The 18,563-nt window shown below is 39.7% G+C and overlaps 1 protein-coding gene across 1 annotated transcript in view; it reads left to right on the top strand.

Moving 5' to 3' along the window:
• The first annotated feature begins 2,609 nt into the window (after positions 1 to 2,609).
• LOC118808368 (potassium voltage-gated channel subfamily B member 1-like) overlaps positions 2,610 to 18,563 on the top strand; it is a 68,984-nt gene continuing 53,030 nt past the window's right edge. The window contains exons 1-2 of the mRNA XM_036570990.1: positions 2,610 to 2,978; positions 4,143 to 4,834. Coding sequence (XP_036426883.1) covers positions 4,280 to 4,834 — 555 coding nt within the window. The 5' untranslated portion in view covers positions 2,610 to 2,978; positions 4,143 to 4,279. The remainder of the gene's footprint in view (positions 2,979 to 4,142; positions 4,835 to 18,563) is intronic.

Genomic DNA, 18,563 nt, shown 5'->3' with positions numbered 1-18,563 from the left:
ACAAACTTTAGTGTTGGCACTATGCATTCTAGTAGGTAGCGTTCTCCAGGCATCTCCCAAACCCAGATTTATCCATCAGACTGCCAGATAGTGAAGCGTGATTTATCACTGCAGAGAACACGGCTCAAGTGCTCCAGAGTCCAGTGGTGGTGTGCTTTACACCACTCCAGCCAGCACTTGGCATTATGCTTTTTGATCTTATGCTTGTTTGCAAGTGCTCAGCTCTGGAAACTCATTTCATGAAGCTCCCAATACACAATTCTTGGGCTGATATTGCTTCTCGAGGCAGTTTGGAACTTTGTGAGTGAGTGATGCAACAGAAAATAGACATTACACACACTCTGCTGTATAGTATGTGTCAGTCTTAAAGCAGTTTGTTCTATACTATGGCTAAAGAGAGGTTGAAAATGTTTTGTACATAAAACCACACAAAAAAATAAAAAATAAAAAGATATGGGCCCTTTAAAGTTAATGTACATTTAGCTTCAGTTCAATTCTGTTTGCAGCCACTGAAATGCAAGAAACCTCTAATACAAAACCTTGTAGATTACACAAAAGTTAGAATCATATGTATATAAATGAAATCATATGTATATAAATGAAATGAACAACCTTCCTGGTTCCAATCATGAAGCATCAAAGTCTGAATGATGATCAAAGAGCTGCAGGTTGTAATATCACTGCCCCTTCACTGCGCTCTGTCACTGTGCCCTTGTACAAAGCACTAACCCTAAAGCTGTACTCAGAGAAGAACAGGACATGAGAGTTCACTGGTTAGGATTTTGCCTATGGTACAGTCGTGCCTTCATGGTTCCTGACCTATATACACCTTTATGAAAAGATTCTAACTGTTGGGTGCCCTTAAATAACAAACTGAAGACTTCCAAAGATGACTTTTCATTTAACAAATATGTCTGCTTTATTCTTACCCAGCATTACAGCAGTGTTTCAGCAACCCTGATTCATGCAAAATTTCAGAGATATGTGATGATGCCCCTGGATAAATCACCTGTGTTTAATTTGTGGATCTTGAATTATTCTTTTGTTCAAGAATCCAGGTTGCCACAAACTGGTAAAACTGCTGACTTTACATAATCATTTTGCCCAGGAGAAGCTAATATCATCCAGTTCCACCACAGCAGGGACGTGGCCTAGTTAGAAAGCTCAAAGGAAAAGTCTCCCACATCTCACTGCATCAAAACGCAAGAGGTCATTCGTGGCCCGTTCAATAACCCAAATCATTAAAGACATTACAGTGTTTATTAAACTGTGGAAGATTGACTGTCCCCGGCCGGAGCTGCCTAGGCCTTTAAGATGCCTCTGTTTATGTACACGCAATGTTTTAAATCAAACGGCAAAGCTCATTTTCCTGCCAAACAAGCATTCAACATCACGTTTTAACTACTCAAACAACCTCATACAGAGACAGATCAGGGAAAAGCACTCAACTCAGCTTATTACAAAATACACCTCATCAACTGCAGTCTTCAGAAACCTCCAGAACTACATGTATCATGTTTCTAAGCACAAACTGTTCTCTCTCTCTCTCACTCACTCTCTCAAGAAATAATCAAGGAAAAGCACTTTTCACGACTCTATAAAAGTGTAGCAGACATTTCATGATGTACATCATGACCTAGTGTGTGTGTGTGTGTGTGTGTGTGTGTGTGTGTGTGTGTGTGTGTGAGGGAGAGCATGAGAGAATGACAGTAAGAGTGTGTTTGAGTGAAAGAAAGAATAAGAGACATTGTGTTTGAGACAGACTGAGAACAAGAGAGATAAACAGTGAGAAAGAGAGAAATAAAGAGAGATGGTGTGCTTGAGACAGAGAGAGAGGCAGAGCTACAGAATGGTAAAAAAAGAGTGAGTTAGAAAGAAAGAAAGAATGGAACAGTGTGTTAGAGAGAGATGGACAGTAGAAAGAGAGAATGGAAGCATTTGAGAGAAGGCAATAAAGAGAGAGAGAGAGAGAGAGAGAGAGAGAGAGAGAGAGAGAGAGAGAGAGAGAGAGAGAAAGAGAGAGAGAGAGAGAGAGAGAGAGAGAGAGAGAAAGAGAGAGAGAGAGAGTTGGAGCATGTTTGAGAAAGGGAAGCTGAAATAGATAGGAAAAGACAAGCAAGAGAGAGTAGTGAAAAAGAGATAGAGAGAGAAAGACAGAGAAAGAGCATGAGAAACAGTGAGAAAGTGAGAGAGATATGAGAGAGAGAGAGAGAGAGAGAGAGAGAGAGAGAGAGAGAAAGAACGTGAGAGACAGTGAGAAAGTGAGGGAAATAATGAGAGAGAGAGAGAGAGAGAGAGAGAGAGAGAGAGAGAGAGAGAGAGAGAGCAATAAGGGGAAAGAAAGATAGTGAGAGAGTAACATTGAGAAAGAAAGATAATGTGTGTGAGAGTAGTAAGACAGAGAGCGAGAAAGCTAGAGTAATCATGATAAAGAGATAGTGAGAGAGTAAAAAAGAAAGAAAGAGAGAGAGCGAGAGAGAGAACGCGCAGTTCTCTTAGAGGAATAAGAGAGAGGAAGAGATTCCCTCAGGAGAGTGTGAGGCAGAGGGACACACACAGAGACACAGAGAGAGAGAGAGAGAGAGAGAGAGGGAGAGCTCTCGTGCTACAGTCGCTTGGCGGAGCTGGCGCGCTCTCTGCTTCTTTGCAGAGCTGAAGCTGTTTCCGTCTCACACACACTCACACACTTCTCCACACGCTCATGCTCTCAGTCTGACCTGCACAGAGGAAAAGCCACCGCGCGTGGATTTACGGCGCGCGGGCTACCAGTTGATGTCGACCGTGCGCGGGAATCGAACCGGAATGGAGCACAAACTCGCGACTAACCGCCAATCTGTCCGCGTGCGCCGCGGAGGAGCTGCTCCAGAGACGGAGACAGAGGGAGAGGAGTAGCTCCCCCCTGCACGAGCTCCCTTACTGCCCACTGAAAGCTCTCCACAACACTGCCTGCTCACATCTGCCCCAGCGAACTCACACGGGTAGGTCTTATTTTATACGAGCGTTCTGCCGAGTGGATGATATTCAGCACCTTATTCTAAAATATTCATCTGTATACACTGAAAAAGAGTGATACACTGAATTTACTTGATTTGTAATTTTCAAGTGAATAAAATGCACATCAACACAGTTGTTGCCAAAAGAAAGTAAAGAGAAGAAATTTATTTGGTATATTATGTTCAAGTAGAAATAATTTACACTTAGGCTAATTTACGCTTAGGCTTAAGCTTCAGCTAAGGCTAATCACATAAATTCAGAGCATCACTTTTTTCAGTGTATGTCTCTATATCACTTAAACTCCTTTTCAGAGGTGGGCAATTTATGAAGCAATTGTGCTTTCTGTAGAGTCATATAAAATAATTATTTAATTAATTCTTTTCAAGATGTATGTGTTGTATGACGAGTTGTTTATAGAATTGGAAAGAAGACTGTTTTGTGAACTTTTGGCCCCACAACACTGGGGTCATTTTGTATCTACAAAATAAAAAGTGATCACATCATTAGATTGTTGTACTCCACTCAAACTGCTCTCCAGTTCTCATGTGTGTGTGTGTTTGAGCCATAGTTTGTTACTGAAATGACATTTTTGGAACATTTTCACCACTTGTGTCCAAATGATCTTATGATAACCTGTCTAAACTGTTAGCCTGTTCCCCAAAGCGATGAGCGGATCCTCATTTCATACTGCCCAGCGATTAATCTGTTTTGAACTACAAACCTAACCTGCTTATCTGTGTTAGTAGGGCTATTATCGCTTTAGGGGAGATGAGTAGGACAGAGGAACACCTTCAAATGTCAAGTGGGCACACACAGTCACTGCTTGAAAGGACATCTGTGATTCACACTTAGGCTTATCCTTATGAACTTCATTATGAGAAAAAAAGACAAATAAATAATAAAACGTGGAGCCACGTTGAATAGAATGAGTGGGGCTTGTATGGGCCCTGCTTTCAGCACTGGACAGCGACCATTTGAGGGCAAGTCTAATAGGGCGAGCAGTGGAGCTTCTCCTAAAGAGGATTATATTTCTGATTAGCGTGGATAAAGAGCCCGACATTGCGTGTGAGTTTACTCCTCTTGCGTTTCTTCTGAATTTTCTAAATCAGCTTTCAATTTTTACCCCTTCCCTCCCCCTCCCTTTGCAGCTGCAAGCATGAAGGAGAGCAGGTCCAAATTTAGGCGGTGAACTATCCTCCAAGGGTCGAGAATCTGGGAGCCCTCCGGCGGTGATCCTTTTTTCTTTTTTTGGTCTGGTTTAAAGAGTGCAAGATCCAGGAGAGAGATGATTAAGACAGGCTCTCGCTCCACCACCTCTCTGCCGCCAGAGCCGGTGGAAATCATCCGGAGTAAGGCATGCTCCCGCAGGGTGAGGCTCAACGTGGGAGGGCTGCTGCATGAGGTGCTGTGGAGGACGCTGGACCGGCTCCCGCGCACAAGACTGGGCAAACTGAGAGACTGCAACACCCACGAGTCCATCATGGAGGTGTGCGATGACTACAACTTGGACGATAATGAGTACTTCTTCGATAGACATCCAGGAGCCTTCACGTCCATCCTGAACTTCTATCGCACTGGAAAGCTGCACATGATGGAGGAGATGTGTGCACTCTCCTTCAGCCAGGAGCTGGACTTTTGGGGGATTGATGAGATTTACCTGGAGTCCTGCTGTCAGGCTCGATATCACCAGAAAAAGGAGCAGATGAATGAGGAACTGAAACGTGAGGCCGAAACCATGAGGGAAAGAGAAGGGGAGGAGTTTGACAACACATGCTGTACAGAGAAGAGAAAGAAACTTTGGGATCTTTTGGAGAAGCCCAACTCCTCATTTGCAGCCAAGGTAAGCACCACATGGGGGATTTAGTTTGCTTTAAATTTGCTCATTGGCCTTTTGTTACAAGACGAGAACACCTCAGTTTTCACAGTGTGTCAGTTTGAATGAACTCAACTGCTATAATCAAAAAATGAAAGTACCAAAAGCGGTCCTTTAGTGCGATACCATAAAAGAGACATTTTTGGTTGCCCAAATCATTCCAGTGGGTGGTTCTGGTTACTCTAGGTTGATCAAGTTGAAAAATACTGGAGTATTTCTTCTTCCATCGGAAAGGTTCTGTAGGCAACTAAAGATGGTTCTTTTATTAATATTGCTCCACAAAACCTTTTGGCGCCTTTGTTTTGTAAGAGTATTTTTCAGCCAGACAGAAATCCTCTTTTTTCAAGCATAACTTGCAGGCTAACACCAGAGATGACTAGCTGCAATCAGACTAGGTCCAATCCTGGACAATTAATAATTACCCCTTGTGTGGTGTTCGGGTCTGTTGGACCCATTTTCAATGTTAAAAGAAGAAATGATGCGATTTATTATTATTTCAACCTCAGATTCGTTGATCTTTGCTAATTTTCTGTGAAGAACATATAAAATAACACATATTCAGTGACTTCACACTGTACACCCCCTACACATTTATCTTACACGTGATTTTGTGGTGAACCCACAGGGAATAAAAGTGTGGAGGTGCTGTGTCCCTTCACTCTGTTCTCCTCCTACATGGCCTGCTGTGTATGTATGTGTTTGTGTATGTGTGCATGTGTGTCAGGGTGGACAACATGGATAGGCTGCTGACTGGCTACAGCTGCTAAATGAGAACAATACGCTGGCCACTTGTGATATTTTAAACATCTGGTATGTACATAAATTGTTATGGCTGTATTGATTAAAAAGCCAGACCACTGAGTAACAAAAACATGAACACCACACAAGGGCTAATTCAGGAACCAGATGTATTCAGAAAGGTTTGTCTGTGGACAAATCCAAGTGTTCTCCAGAAGGCCTGTAATGGTAGTGTAATAACCTACGTGCGCTTGCAGTAGGGCAAAGAGACAGTACTCTAATTTGAATTACATGGGAGTGGTCTAGAAGAGTCAATATCCTTTGCTCTTCTATGTGTTCTAAGTAAGTGCTGTCATGTCATTTCCCACATCAAGCTAATTGCAAAATGCTATGCTGATCAATTCCATGTAATGCACCAGAGTATCCCTGAGAGGCCTTTGGAATCAATATAATGGAGCTCCAGTGGTGTCAGCATAGCATTAGCTCCACTGAAGGAGATGGGTTTGATATTATCAGTCATTACATGCACTTAACCCACAAATGCTCTCAAACTCCTCATTTGTCTGCTCTGATGACAAAGTATGAGGCCAGAATGGAGTAGACTTCTGACATTTCTACACTTCTCTGATAATGCATAATAAAGTGATGCAGGTTCTGCATTACTTCATAGTGTTGAGTCATTTTTTGTTATGTGTGGCTGAAATGTGAGAGAAAGTGAGCCCCTTCACACATCAAAATATATATATATGTATATATATATATATATATATATATATATATATATATATATATATATATATATATATGAAAGGTGGTCTCTGGCTTATATGTATGCTTATAATTATATAAGTGCATATGAGATACACCTGTAACTAATTAATGTGCATTTTGATAATGCTGGTCAAATCTAATTAGCAGTGCCTATTCCTGTCAAATGATACCCAGGGAGCACCACACTTAGGCCCATACATCACTGTGCAATTAGCTTAAAAGCGCAAAGCAATGTAAAGCCATCCAGCAGATCTTTCTGCTGAAGATTACGACACTGTCAGATGACTCGGTAGTATATTTTACTCTTTCAGTCTCTCATTTAGTGACAGACAACTGTTCTCAAAAGCTGTAGAATGTGAAGAACCATTGACAGAAAGCATAGGGGAATAAAAGGGCAAAAGATACAGTTCTTGTTACGACACTTACTTACGCTGAAGTGTTGAGTTGTATGTTCCAGCACTGGATTTCTTTGATAAACACTCAGCCAGTGAAGTGTCTCTAATTACAGCAAGACAGAGTTTGATTTGAAGAACACTGTGCTCGTACTTAAGTGTAGTCTCTGCAGTATGCTAACAAGAGGGTATCTTGCTGTGATCAGTGCCTGCTTGGTCACATGCTCTTTCTCAAGTGTTTGTCTCAGACAGAGCCTTTCTCACTCCAGACACTGACAGAAGGAGCTGAGATGGCTTCTTTAAATATACACTCATTCTGCTCTGTACATGCTTTCTCAATCAGCATTGATATCACTGCCTTTTGTAATAGTCTATACATGATGCTTACAGCTCTACATATAGGACAGTTTCAGTAGTTTCAGTAGTTCATGTGTAGACATGTTCTTATGTAGCTTTTAAGTGAAAGCGCTAAAATGAACGCAAATTTTATTGCCTCATTTTAGCCTGTAGCCTCTTTCTGCAGTCTTAATATTTTGTTTTGCTTAATATAATCAAATAAACGTTTTCCCTGTAACTCTGCAAACAGATTAACTTGGGCACTTGGGTTCCCTGTGTGTGAAATGTTGTGACTCTGTGTTGCTGGTGACCAAAGAGAGGTGTAAACAATCCACACTTCTCCACAAATATGGCCTTGCTATGATGAACAGACAGCATAAATGCAGCTTTCCTGATGTCAAAATATATCCCAACAATGTGGTTGTTGTTTTCTGTAAGTCTTTTCTATACAACATAGGTTAATATCTGTAGGATGAGGATGAGGCAGGATACTTGTGTGAGTCCACAGCAAATTCAAATGACATCAAATCAAAAAGCAGGTGGAAACATAAAGCACTGTAGAGTTCACTGAGACAAAAAGACTTTTGGACATGGCCAAGAACTATAAATGTTCAGATTTGAAGGACAGAATAGCTGGCCACAATACTTATTGAGAAGGGTTACAGACTAGACACAGGTAAAGAGGATGACAAGTGGGAGGAACTAGCATGAGTCAGAGGCAATACAGAAGTGGGAATGGAAAAAAGTGGAGACTGGATGGGAAACTGTTAACACTTAAAATTCCAAGTTATTAGTCAGTAATTACTCTTCAGTAAAGAATCGTTATTAATTATTCAGTAACTCTTAATAAACAAATGTGTTGGTTATGAATTTATGAGAGTGAGGAGTTCAAGTATGGACCAGCACAGTGGTCCTTACAGTTAAAATTAGCTGTTTCTTGATCAGCCAGTAACTGTTTAATAAGCAGCTGAAGTATTATAAACTCACAACATCTACTTGGGCCACATTTCAAAGGGGCTATAATCATTCACGCTCACATCTTTGAACAAAACAGTGCTTACATATCTAAACCAAAGTTATCTGTGTTTAACCAAAAGGATTCCAGGCCATCTCTAACAACCTTAGTAACCTTTATCCATATCCATTATCCATATCCATACAATACCCTTATTCAAATTCAAGTCAATGGCATCACACAAGCCTTCAGCGTGGTCTGTTAGCAGCAGTCTGATAAGCTGAGCAAATCCTGTGAGACTAATGTGATCCTGCTGGATATTCTCACCTCCATTTGCCCTCACATTCCAGAGCGAGACATAGCCTCCACAGGATCTTCCCAGCATTTCACTTCCTCAGCCCAGCAGGGCACCCACCAAGCCTTTCAGAGCAGATTTCACCAGGGGAAAACGCAATAATCGCATAAATAATCTACCATAAAATGATCGGAATGAGCTTCCTCTTGTTTGCCGTCTAATGAAAATGAGCTTATTATGGCTTTAGGTATGTCTCACTTGAATAGAAATGCAGATGAGTCTCTTTATCTTCTCTTTGTTGTATGTCTGAGGATGCAAATACATTTTATTATGTCAAGGTAAAATTAAACCAAGTTATATATGTAAATATATATATATATATATATATATATATATATATATATATATATATATATATATATGTAAAATTGCACAAGGTCCCTTTGCTGTCCTTTAAACCTCTTAACTGGCCAGGGCTCACCAGAAGGCCCAAAGTTTTGTTACACACTTCTATAACCTTAGAATGGCTCAGCCAGTTTGCACTAAAGTTCCTGTATTTACCGGATAATAAGCCTTCGTATGCAATAAGTCTGGGATTTTAAAGGGGTTAAAGTCAAAATGGATTGGACACAATGCATTTTCCTTCTGTACTTTGTGATGTGACATAAAATGTCATGTCAGGCAGGATCACTGAGCTTTCTGAGCAGTTTATCAGATGGGGTGAGAGGAGGAGGTGAATAATGAAATTATTGGTCAGTATAATTCTTTGCCTCCTGCTGGTGCATGGTGATGTAATCAAAACTCAGAAGATGCTTTATAGGCAGGCAAAAGTCACTACACTTTGATCAAAGATTACAGGAAAGCAAGAATTGTGGTTGGTATAGCATATTGGGTCATACCACTGCCCTCCACACAGCAGACTAAGGTTTGATTCCTCAGCTGGGCAAGCACCCCATGCTATACCAACGAGAGTCTAACACATTTGCCTACATCTATGACATGATTAAACTGTAAGTTACTCTGGATAAGAGTATCTGCAAAATGTGTAAATGTAAGAATTTTGTTTTTTAAATTGTATGATACAATGATTTATGCTTAATATGACAAGGGACATGAACTAATAAAATAAAAAGTCAATTTAGATTTTTTTTAGATTGACTAAAACCAGAAAAAACAGTCCAATCAAAAGAAGTTATGTCAGATTTGTACATTCTTTGAGGACAGAGTAGCAGTACTCATTGAGGTCATTAACTTTAATACTAAAGTTAAATACTAAGTTAAATTTCATCTGAAACTGCAATGTATTTGGAAAAAAATAATAATTATATTAATTTTTGAGGTGGGGGTAGAGGGGTACGGGGAGGGGGCTTTACTGCCACTCTGTACATAACTGCTAATCTGACACTTTGTCATTAAATGCATAGAAATATCCCTTTCTGTGAGCAGGTGAGAGTGGCAGTGGTGGCAACAACCAAGCATAGTCTATTACATGTGCGTTGTTTTTTTCTGTTTACAGCTGTAATTTTGTCAAGATACACAAACAGTGCTTTTTACTATTTTTTATTATTAGTACATTTCATGTATTAATTTCATTCAAATTAATACAAGCACTAAAAATCTCAAGCAATGAATTTCAATCATTCTGGGAGGTCTTGGGCAATTCCTTCAATCTTAAGGCCAGTCTTTAAGGGTTGGCAAACCAACTTTGGATCAGGTTTTTGTGGGTTGTGAATGATCCCACATACATGTGTACCACATCATTGCCTACTTGTTCATGTTGAGATTGCTGATAAGATATAGAGGGATAGTAGTTTGGTGCCAGAGTGATGCCATTGATTGCATTGCTCGAGTTAACAAACAAGCCCCCTGTCCCATGCTCTCCTGTCGGAGCAGCGGACGATGGGCTATAAAAGTGTCAGCAGCAGGTTTAATAGCACCAGTGCGGCAGCTAGCTTGCTTCCCCATGCTTAATTGTGGGTCAGCAAGGCTGAAACAGCTCTGTGCCCCCATACACAGATTCCTCCACATGTATTTTTCAGCACAGATGAATTTTTAATGGCACATTAATTATGCTTGACTTTGTGCCGAGGCCAGGGTAGGTGCAATATGGACTATCCATAACTCTCTCTGTCACCCTCCTGCCCAATACTGTAGAGTTATCACCTCCCAAAATACATACAGGAGACAGACTTCTCCACGGGTGTGATTTTTCATCATCAGAACCCCTGGCTGATATGTGCCTTGTGCTTTGGGAGGGATAATACGTGTGCGTAATCTTTCTAATTTACATCATTTTGTGCAAATCTTTGAATATGGGATGCTGTACTGAATGATTCAGAAGAACATGGTGTTCAGGGAAGTCTAACATCATGTGTCATTTATCACCATGTGTTCTATACTATTTATATATATTTATATAATTAATAACTTTGTTATTTACATAGTGAATTAGATTTATATTACAGTTACATTCTATATTTTCTTTAATTTCAGTGACAAAAAAATGACAAAAATTAACTGGTATTTTTTTGTTTTCATTCTGGAAGATCATGACTGTATGCAGTGACTGACAGTAACTTTTCATGAAATTCAAATTATAATAAAATATCTGATATTGTGCTTAAAGCAGCACTATGTAAGAGTTTTGTCAAAATTAAGAGAAGTAGCATTACTGAGTCAAAAGAAAAAAAACACCCTCAAATGCAAAATTAACAATTCACTTACATCCTCAGCAGACACAACTTTTCGGCAACTTTTGATTGAATTCTCTTTAAATACTCTTTGAAAAAAGCTTCACTTTTCATAGAATTTCTCTGGTTGGTTGAGCTACAAGTGAGAAATCATTCATTTGAAATCCAGTGGTGAACGTTGACTAGACGCTGTTCATCAGTCATCCGCACACACAAGCCCGACCTCACCTTTGGCAACGCCAGACCTCAACCGGAACGGCATAATGCTGTTAGAGCTAGGCCTTTAATTTAGGCAATGAACATCAAAAATATCAAAACTCAAAAAAAAAAAAAAGTTGAAAAACTCACCTTTACAATAAAGCTAATTTCTGTTGGCACCTTATATATTGCAGTTTTACAGTGACTCTTCCAATAAAGATCCCTAGAATAGAACTGTTGCTGCTGTTTTTCATTTCTACATTCAACTAACTGGTTAGGTGACGGATCATGATCACAGTCAGTGATGTTTCTAGGACTTCCAGTATGTCCACAGTGATGTTTTTCACATAAGATTGGTCCCACCCATTGGAAAGCACAATCTGAAGGGTCAGAGTGAAGGAAACCTGAAAAATACCTGATTGTACAATTTTAAGTTTCTTAACAAACCTCTTAACCTTTTAATTTCCAACCAAAACATAGTAATGAAAGAAGAGTATTACTACAATGCTTGCAGGGTTTAAAGACAAGCCTGGTGACACTATTAAATAAAAATGAGCTAAAAAAAATTACAGACATGCATTTTTAATTCCTGGCAGGCCCTGATGGTTTCTCACTGCTGAAATTGCACTCACTCACGATAACCACGACCTGTAAGGGATATTTCATGAAGTACAAATATAGTGCTTTATAATACAAAACAAGCCTGCATTATGAGAACAGCTGGAAAGCAGACACTGACCAGACCCTCTGCAGCTGAAGCACAGCATTTTAAGCTTCAGAGGCTGACAGTCAATTTTATGGGAAATAAACCTACAGCAAGCACAAGGCACAGTTTGCATTCTATTCTTGCTGTCCAAGTAATTCTACACCAAGTCATGCATATGTTCAGAGAATATAAGCTCAAATGACAAACACATCCTAAGTCAGAGGAACTGATGCCAATGGCTTGTCTTGTTTCTTCCACTTGAAGAAGGATGAAAGGTCATTGTAGCAATTTAAAAACTAAACATGATAAACCTGCCACTGAGAGGGCCTTTTTTGTTGTGACTGATCACACACACACACACACACACACAAAAAGATATGACTCAGCAGAAACACCATTGTTTAGTAACATGTCCATTAAAGGTTTTCATTTCAACCACAAGCGACTCATTCATACATTCCAGTGCATCTTGGAGGTGCCATCTTATCCCAGAGATATCCTACACTTTCCCACTCATAGACTGGTCTTGTAGAAGTTCAGTTAAGTCCCTCTGTCCTCTAAAAGTCAAATGCTGGAACCTAAAACCACTGCAATGCCACCCTGAGAAAAAAAGCATTTCCAGAGACAATGAAAGCTGATTCTTTAAGTTATGTGCCCAGTCATGGTACATTAATAGCAATTACAGGACTTCTGATCTGATTCTGACATTTAATATTTGAACATTGTGGAAGTCAGAAAAGAAATAATAACTTCAACCATTCAGAACTATCATGTGATTGTTATAAAACTCAAAAGATTTTGAAGAACCAGTGCCCTTCTCTCTCTACACTTCAGTTACGGACTGGGTCAAGCTGAAAATAGATGAAAACTTGCTTGCTTCTCTTTAAAGAGGCCATATTCAACATTTTTTCAATTTTATTTATTTTTTCCCTGAGATCAGCTTATAATGTGTGTGTGGGTTTATGTACCAAAAGCAGTCATAATTCATTTTTACATGCCAATTTTCTGGCCTCTTTTTATCTCTTAGACTTAAACAGGCTGTTTTTGTTGACATGCCTTTAAGACTGATACATGTAAATAACCTCAGTTCTGATTTGCTTCCCTGTATGATGTGTCATTAAAAAGCACTCTTCTGGGTCAAGACTGCTTCTGTGTCAAAACTGCCTAGTCCTAATAGGCAGATATACCTTATATGACCAAATATATGTGCATTTGATCACACCTATGTGAGCTTGTTGGACAGTCCATTCCAAAACTATGGGCATTGATATGGAGGCCCCCCTTTGTGGCTATAACAGCCTCCATTTGTACGGGAAAGCTTTCCACAAGATTTTGTATTTTTTTGATTTTGTGTTCAGTCAAAAGAGCATTTGTGAGGTCAGGCACTGATGTTGTATGAGAAGGCCTGACTCGCAATCACATTCCAATTATTCCCAAATGTGTTCTGTCTGGCTAAGGTCAGGGCTCTGTACAGGCCACTTAAGTTTGCTTTGTGCACAGGGGCACAGTCACACTGGAACAGGAAAGGGCCTTCTCCAAACTGTTGCCACAAAATTGGAAGCAGATAATTGTCTAAACTGTCTTTGTAGGCCGTAGCATTAACATTACCCTTTACTGAGGGGCCCAAACCCTGAAAAACAGCCTCAGACCATTATCCCTCCTCCACCAAACTTTACTTTTGGCATTGTGCATGCCAGTAGGTAGTGTTCTCCTGGCATCCACTAAATCCAGATTCGTCCATGAGACTGCCAGATAGTGAAGCATGATTTATCACTCCAGAGAACACGTCTCTGATTATCCAGAGTCCAGTGGTGGCATGCTTTACACCACTCCAATGTCACTCCTTTGCGATCTTAGGCTTGTATGCAGCTTCTTGGCCATGGAAACGCATTTCGTGAAGCACCCAACACACAGTTCTTGTGATGATGCTGCTTCCAGAAGTAGTTTGGAACTCTGTAGTGAGTGATACAGATAATAGCTTATTTTTATGTTTCAGCATTCGGCAGCTGGTGGGGTGTGGTCTAATGCTTCACGATTGAGCTGTTGTTCCTCCTACAGTGTAAAAAATAGTTTGTCAGTTCAAGTTCTAGTTTTATTTAAACTAAATAAACTATTTAAACTAAATAAATACAAAGTATTTTGCTTGTTACCACATGAAGTCATTTTTTAGGTTGAACTGACAAACCATTTTTACAGTGTAGATGCTTCCAGTTCACAATAATAGCACTTACAGTTGACAGGGGCAGATCTAGCAGAGCAGAGATTTCACGAACTGACTTGTAGAAAAGGTGCTATCCTATGACAGTGCCACTTTCAAAGTCACTGAGCTCTTCAATACGACCCATTCTACTGCCAACATTTGTCTATATAGGAATTGCATTACTATGTGCTTGATTTATACACCTGTTAGCGATGGGTGTGGCTGAACACCTGAACTCAATAAGTAGGGTGTTCACATACTTTTGGCCATCTAGTGTATGTAAATGCATTAGAATGAATTCAAAACAATGAATTATGTAATTTCTTTAAATTGATTGTACTGACTGGGGAGTACAAAGTTTTGGTCTGTGTTTCAATGTAACAGTATTTTCATACTACATCAAACTCTTATTTCCATAAAGCAAGAAACAGTTTGATTTTCCATGATATGAGCCCTTTATCATTTCTTTCAGTTTTTCTTTCATGGGCTGATTCAGAAGTATTTTTGTAGCTGCTGCGGGAGTTCATGACAATTGTATTAAGATGTAAGTGGAGCTGCATTATGCTGGGACAGGCCATCTAGAGGCATCAGAGTGAAGACAAGAGCACATCAGTGAGCACACAGTCTCGAGGGGCAGTCACAGTGTGTTGTGGTGGCATAAACACAAACACATATATGTACTGAAACATAACCAACCAAAGATTTTATGACTATTTCTACAACCCAATGTACCATACTGCCTTTATATGAACTTATGGATGAATGGAGGGTGCTATATGAATGAGAACGCGTAAAAGGTTGGTGAATGGTTTCTCTTTGCATGCGCATATGTGTTTGTGTGCTGACAGCCTCATTTCCTGCCACAGGCCCTATAAATCTATAAGACAGCCTATCCAATGCCTCTCTCATTCATTCCGCATATATCACCCTATAGTGGCCCATATCAAAATGCACAGTCAGCAGACAGAGCCATCCTTTCCTTTCTCTTCTACACTGCTAATAGGTTCCTAAAAGGTTCTTGGCTTGTATGTGTGGTTCTAGGAGAAACCTTTAATTGGTATAGAACAGTGTTCCCAAACTTTTTCTCTTAGGAGGCAATGTGGAATGTTTGTGGTGGGTTTTATATATACAAATTAACAAGGTCCACCTGTCAAAAAGGTTTCTTTGTGCAGTGCCATAGAAGAACCACTTTGAGTTCCCTAAAAAGTGAGGTCCCCACAGGAGGACTGGGCGATAAAACGATAACGATAATTATCGCAATATAACTTTTTTCGACAGAACTATAAGAATTGTTCGATAAATTTTCGATATAATACTCCATTCTCACACTTCCACATTCTAGTGAAAGCCCTGGGGGCCTTTTTCTACTGCAAGGAAGGCGACACTATTATGCTGTTACGAGGAGAGGGCGCACTTCTGAGTTCAACATGATTAGAGAGGGAGGGAGCGACGAGTAAAATGAGTCGCCAAATATACTTTAGGAACGTCTGAAACATGAAGTTATATATTCCCTGTCCAAGTGGAGCGACCGGCGATCTGTTCTCCTGTGACCGAGTGTGAGTGACGAGATAAGTGGCGTAACTGTACTGTCCTACAGTGAACTCACCTCTTTCCGCACATCCTAACAAGCTTTAGCAGCGTTAAATCACATCTGCTCCTCATAACTACAGCGCTGTTACAGCGCCAAACAGTCATATTTTAGTATTAGTGCATTCCCGAGCAACGAAAGTGAAAGAAAGAAGTGGGTTCATGTGAGTTACAGCCCAGATTTAAATGAGAGTGTAAAGGTTCTAGCCAAAGTAGGTCTACCCAAGGTAGTTCTTCTTTGGCATCGCTTGAAGAAACCTTTGTGGCACCTTTATTTTTTAAAAGATTTTAAATAATAAGTTTTTAAAAATGCATTTTATGACATTACACTATATTCTGTGGCTAAGATTACAATTTTTAAATTGTAATAATTGTAAAAAAAAAAATGAATAAGAATGTAATAACATATACAGTACAAAAAATATGTTCATTCTCTCATTGCGTGAGAGAATGAGATTTTGGGTGGGCCTTTTTATTATGTAGATGTTCTTTAAGCCTTAATCACATGTGCAAATCTCATTTACAAAGATGCTTCTTTAAAGAATCATCCTTTAAAACTTTCTTTATGGAACCAAAAGTGGTGTTTTTATGATACTGCTTCAGTGAAGCCTTTTTAGTACCTTCATTTTTCAAAGTGCTGACACCCCCCACTGCCACCCCCCGACCCCCAGCACATTTAGAGAATATCCTGTTGTGTAAATGCTTTATGCGATTGTATTAGTGTTGCACAAACAGTCAGGGTAATGGGGTAATTTTGAGCTGATTCAGTATGCCTGTTTTCAATAAGATTCATGTTCATTGTCAGATACTCCTTCCAAAGCCAGGCTAGGCTCCTCTGGAAGATTCTTTAACGATCCAGCTCATTCCTTTGAACTTGTGTGGAAGAAGGCTATTTTTAATTGGCGCTCCCTAAATTTAGACAGCCGCATTAGCAGAGAGGAGCAGGAAAAAGGCTATGCATTGTTTTTCAACAACAAACAGAGATTCGCATTATTGATTCTTGACATGGACACTATTTGATCAATGAGAAGTGTCCCATAGCTACAGATAGAGGATAAGCAGGTTAAAAACTCCCATTAGAGGAACTGCTTGTCAGTAGCGTGAATTGCTGCATCAGCAGGAGTCTGGAATCAGGATTAGTCTGTTGGCGATGCAGCCGGTGTTTATTTCACGTGTCATATTAACTAAGCCAATATGCCAGTTTACTAAGCCTGACAAGAGCCAATAACAGTGGGGAATCCAAAGTGGATTCGGGAGTGGATGCTGGATTAGGGAGCGTATGCTATTAAACACTGGCTATGATGCCTTACATCTTTAGCCTCATATACTGTATTAAATGTATTAAAGCAGGGGTGCCCAAACTTTTTGTCTTGGAGGGCCAAAGTGCAATGTTAGTGGTGGTCTGAGGAGTCAAAACAATATACAAATAAAGAAGACATATAGGTTTCAAATCAGCTTTTTAAAACTGTATTCTGTAACATTTCTCAATATCGTGTTAATAAAATCCTTCAAAAAAAAATGTTTTAGTAATTTGCAATACAAGACATTTTAGATTTATTTATAATACAAGTCTATGGTCAGGTGCTAAAACCTCATCCTGTTGGTGTGTATTATAATTATGTTTTGAGCCAGTGTTTTTTCTCTTCTTTTCTATGTGTACGAGAAGCTTACTGTGTGTGGTAATTGAATACAACAGATGGCGATTCAAATAAAAAATGCTGGCATATTCCTTTAATGCCCATATTAATTGGCATTTTATTGTATATTTAGCTTGTGTCAAGTCAGAGAGTGGGCCAGAGAGCATTTAGATGGGGTTGGTTCATGTGGTCTACAGATGTATTTGTTCATTGATAAAAGCGCTGTATTACAGATCTCAGCACAGCACTCTGGGATGCAGCACTACAGAATAAAAAAAGTAAACTGTTGTTTCTGTAACTTTCTCAACAGCACTGTCATCATCCATTAAGATTTTTTTTCCCAAATGCAGGCTTGCTTTTGCCTTTGATGGCAGAGTCTGTCCATATTAGCTTGAAACTCTGTGAGATTCAGATCAAAGGGCTTGTGAGAAGATACCGTTTTATCTGATAATGAAACATTTGCCTGCTAAAACTAATCATCGTGGGCGAGTGATTCATTTCTGTAGCTGAAACTCAGATTACCTTTGTAGGTGCAGTGGGAGGTCAGGTTGAGAGAAACAGTTGGATGTAATTAACTCACTCATTTGGCTTTCTGCAAAGCAGCTCTGGTATTAGAGTCTGCCAACCAGTTCAGGGTTGCCAAGGAGACAGGTGACCTTCATTAGCATATTACTAAAAGGGGAGGGGCACCGAGCGGTTAAACTGAAGGATCTAACACTCCCTCTCCCATGGGATTTTCTTCAAACACGCTTGTACAGCCTCTTAAAATTGCACATTAGCATATTCAAATAAAGTGATAATAGAGTGAGCTTGAAGTGTAGAGACATCAGATACATGTAGCCAGTCCATAAAAGTCTAGCTTTAAGGAAAGTGGTCTTTTCTGTTAGCGAAAGGGCAGAATTGCTTTTTTGTTCCGTTGATCTTGAAGCATTCGTGTTCGTAACTCTGAGCTAACTGACAACCTCTCAAACTCTGTTCTTATTATCCAATTATTGACCCATTAAATGACCAGGTTCCACTGGTAGGTCCAGGATCGATTCCTCAGTTCTATAACTTCTATAACTGGGCAATTCCACCATTTTTTATTGTTAAACTGTTAAGACATATAGACACTTTATTTACTATCCAAAACAACCAGTTAGTTGTCTTCTTTTTTATATACAATGTTGATAGTGGTAAAATAGTAATACA

This window comes from Colossoma macropomum, unplaced genomic scaffold (assembly GCF_904425465.1).
Source record: "Colossoma macropomum unplaced genomic scaffold, Colossoma_macropomum, whole genome shotgun sequence".
Classification (NCBI taxonomy): domain Eukaryota; kingdom Metazoa; phylum Chordata; class Actinopteri; order Characiformes; family Serrasalmidae; genus Colossoma; species Colossoma macropomum.
The sequence above is the reverse complement of the archived record's forward strand: the minus strand, read 5'-3'. Positions and strand labels throughout refer to the sequence as shown.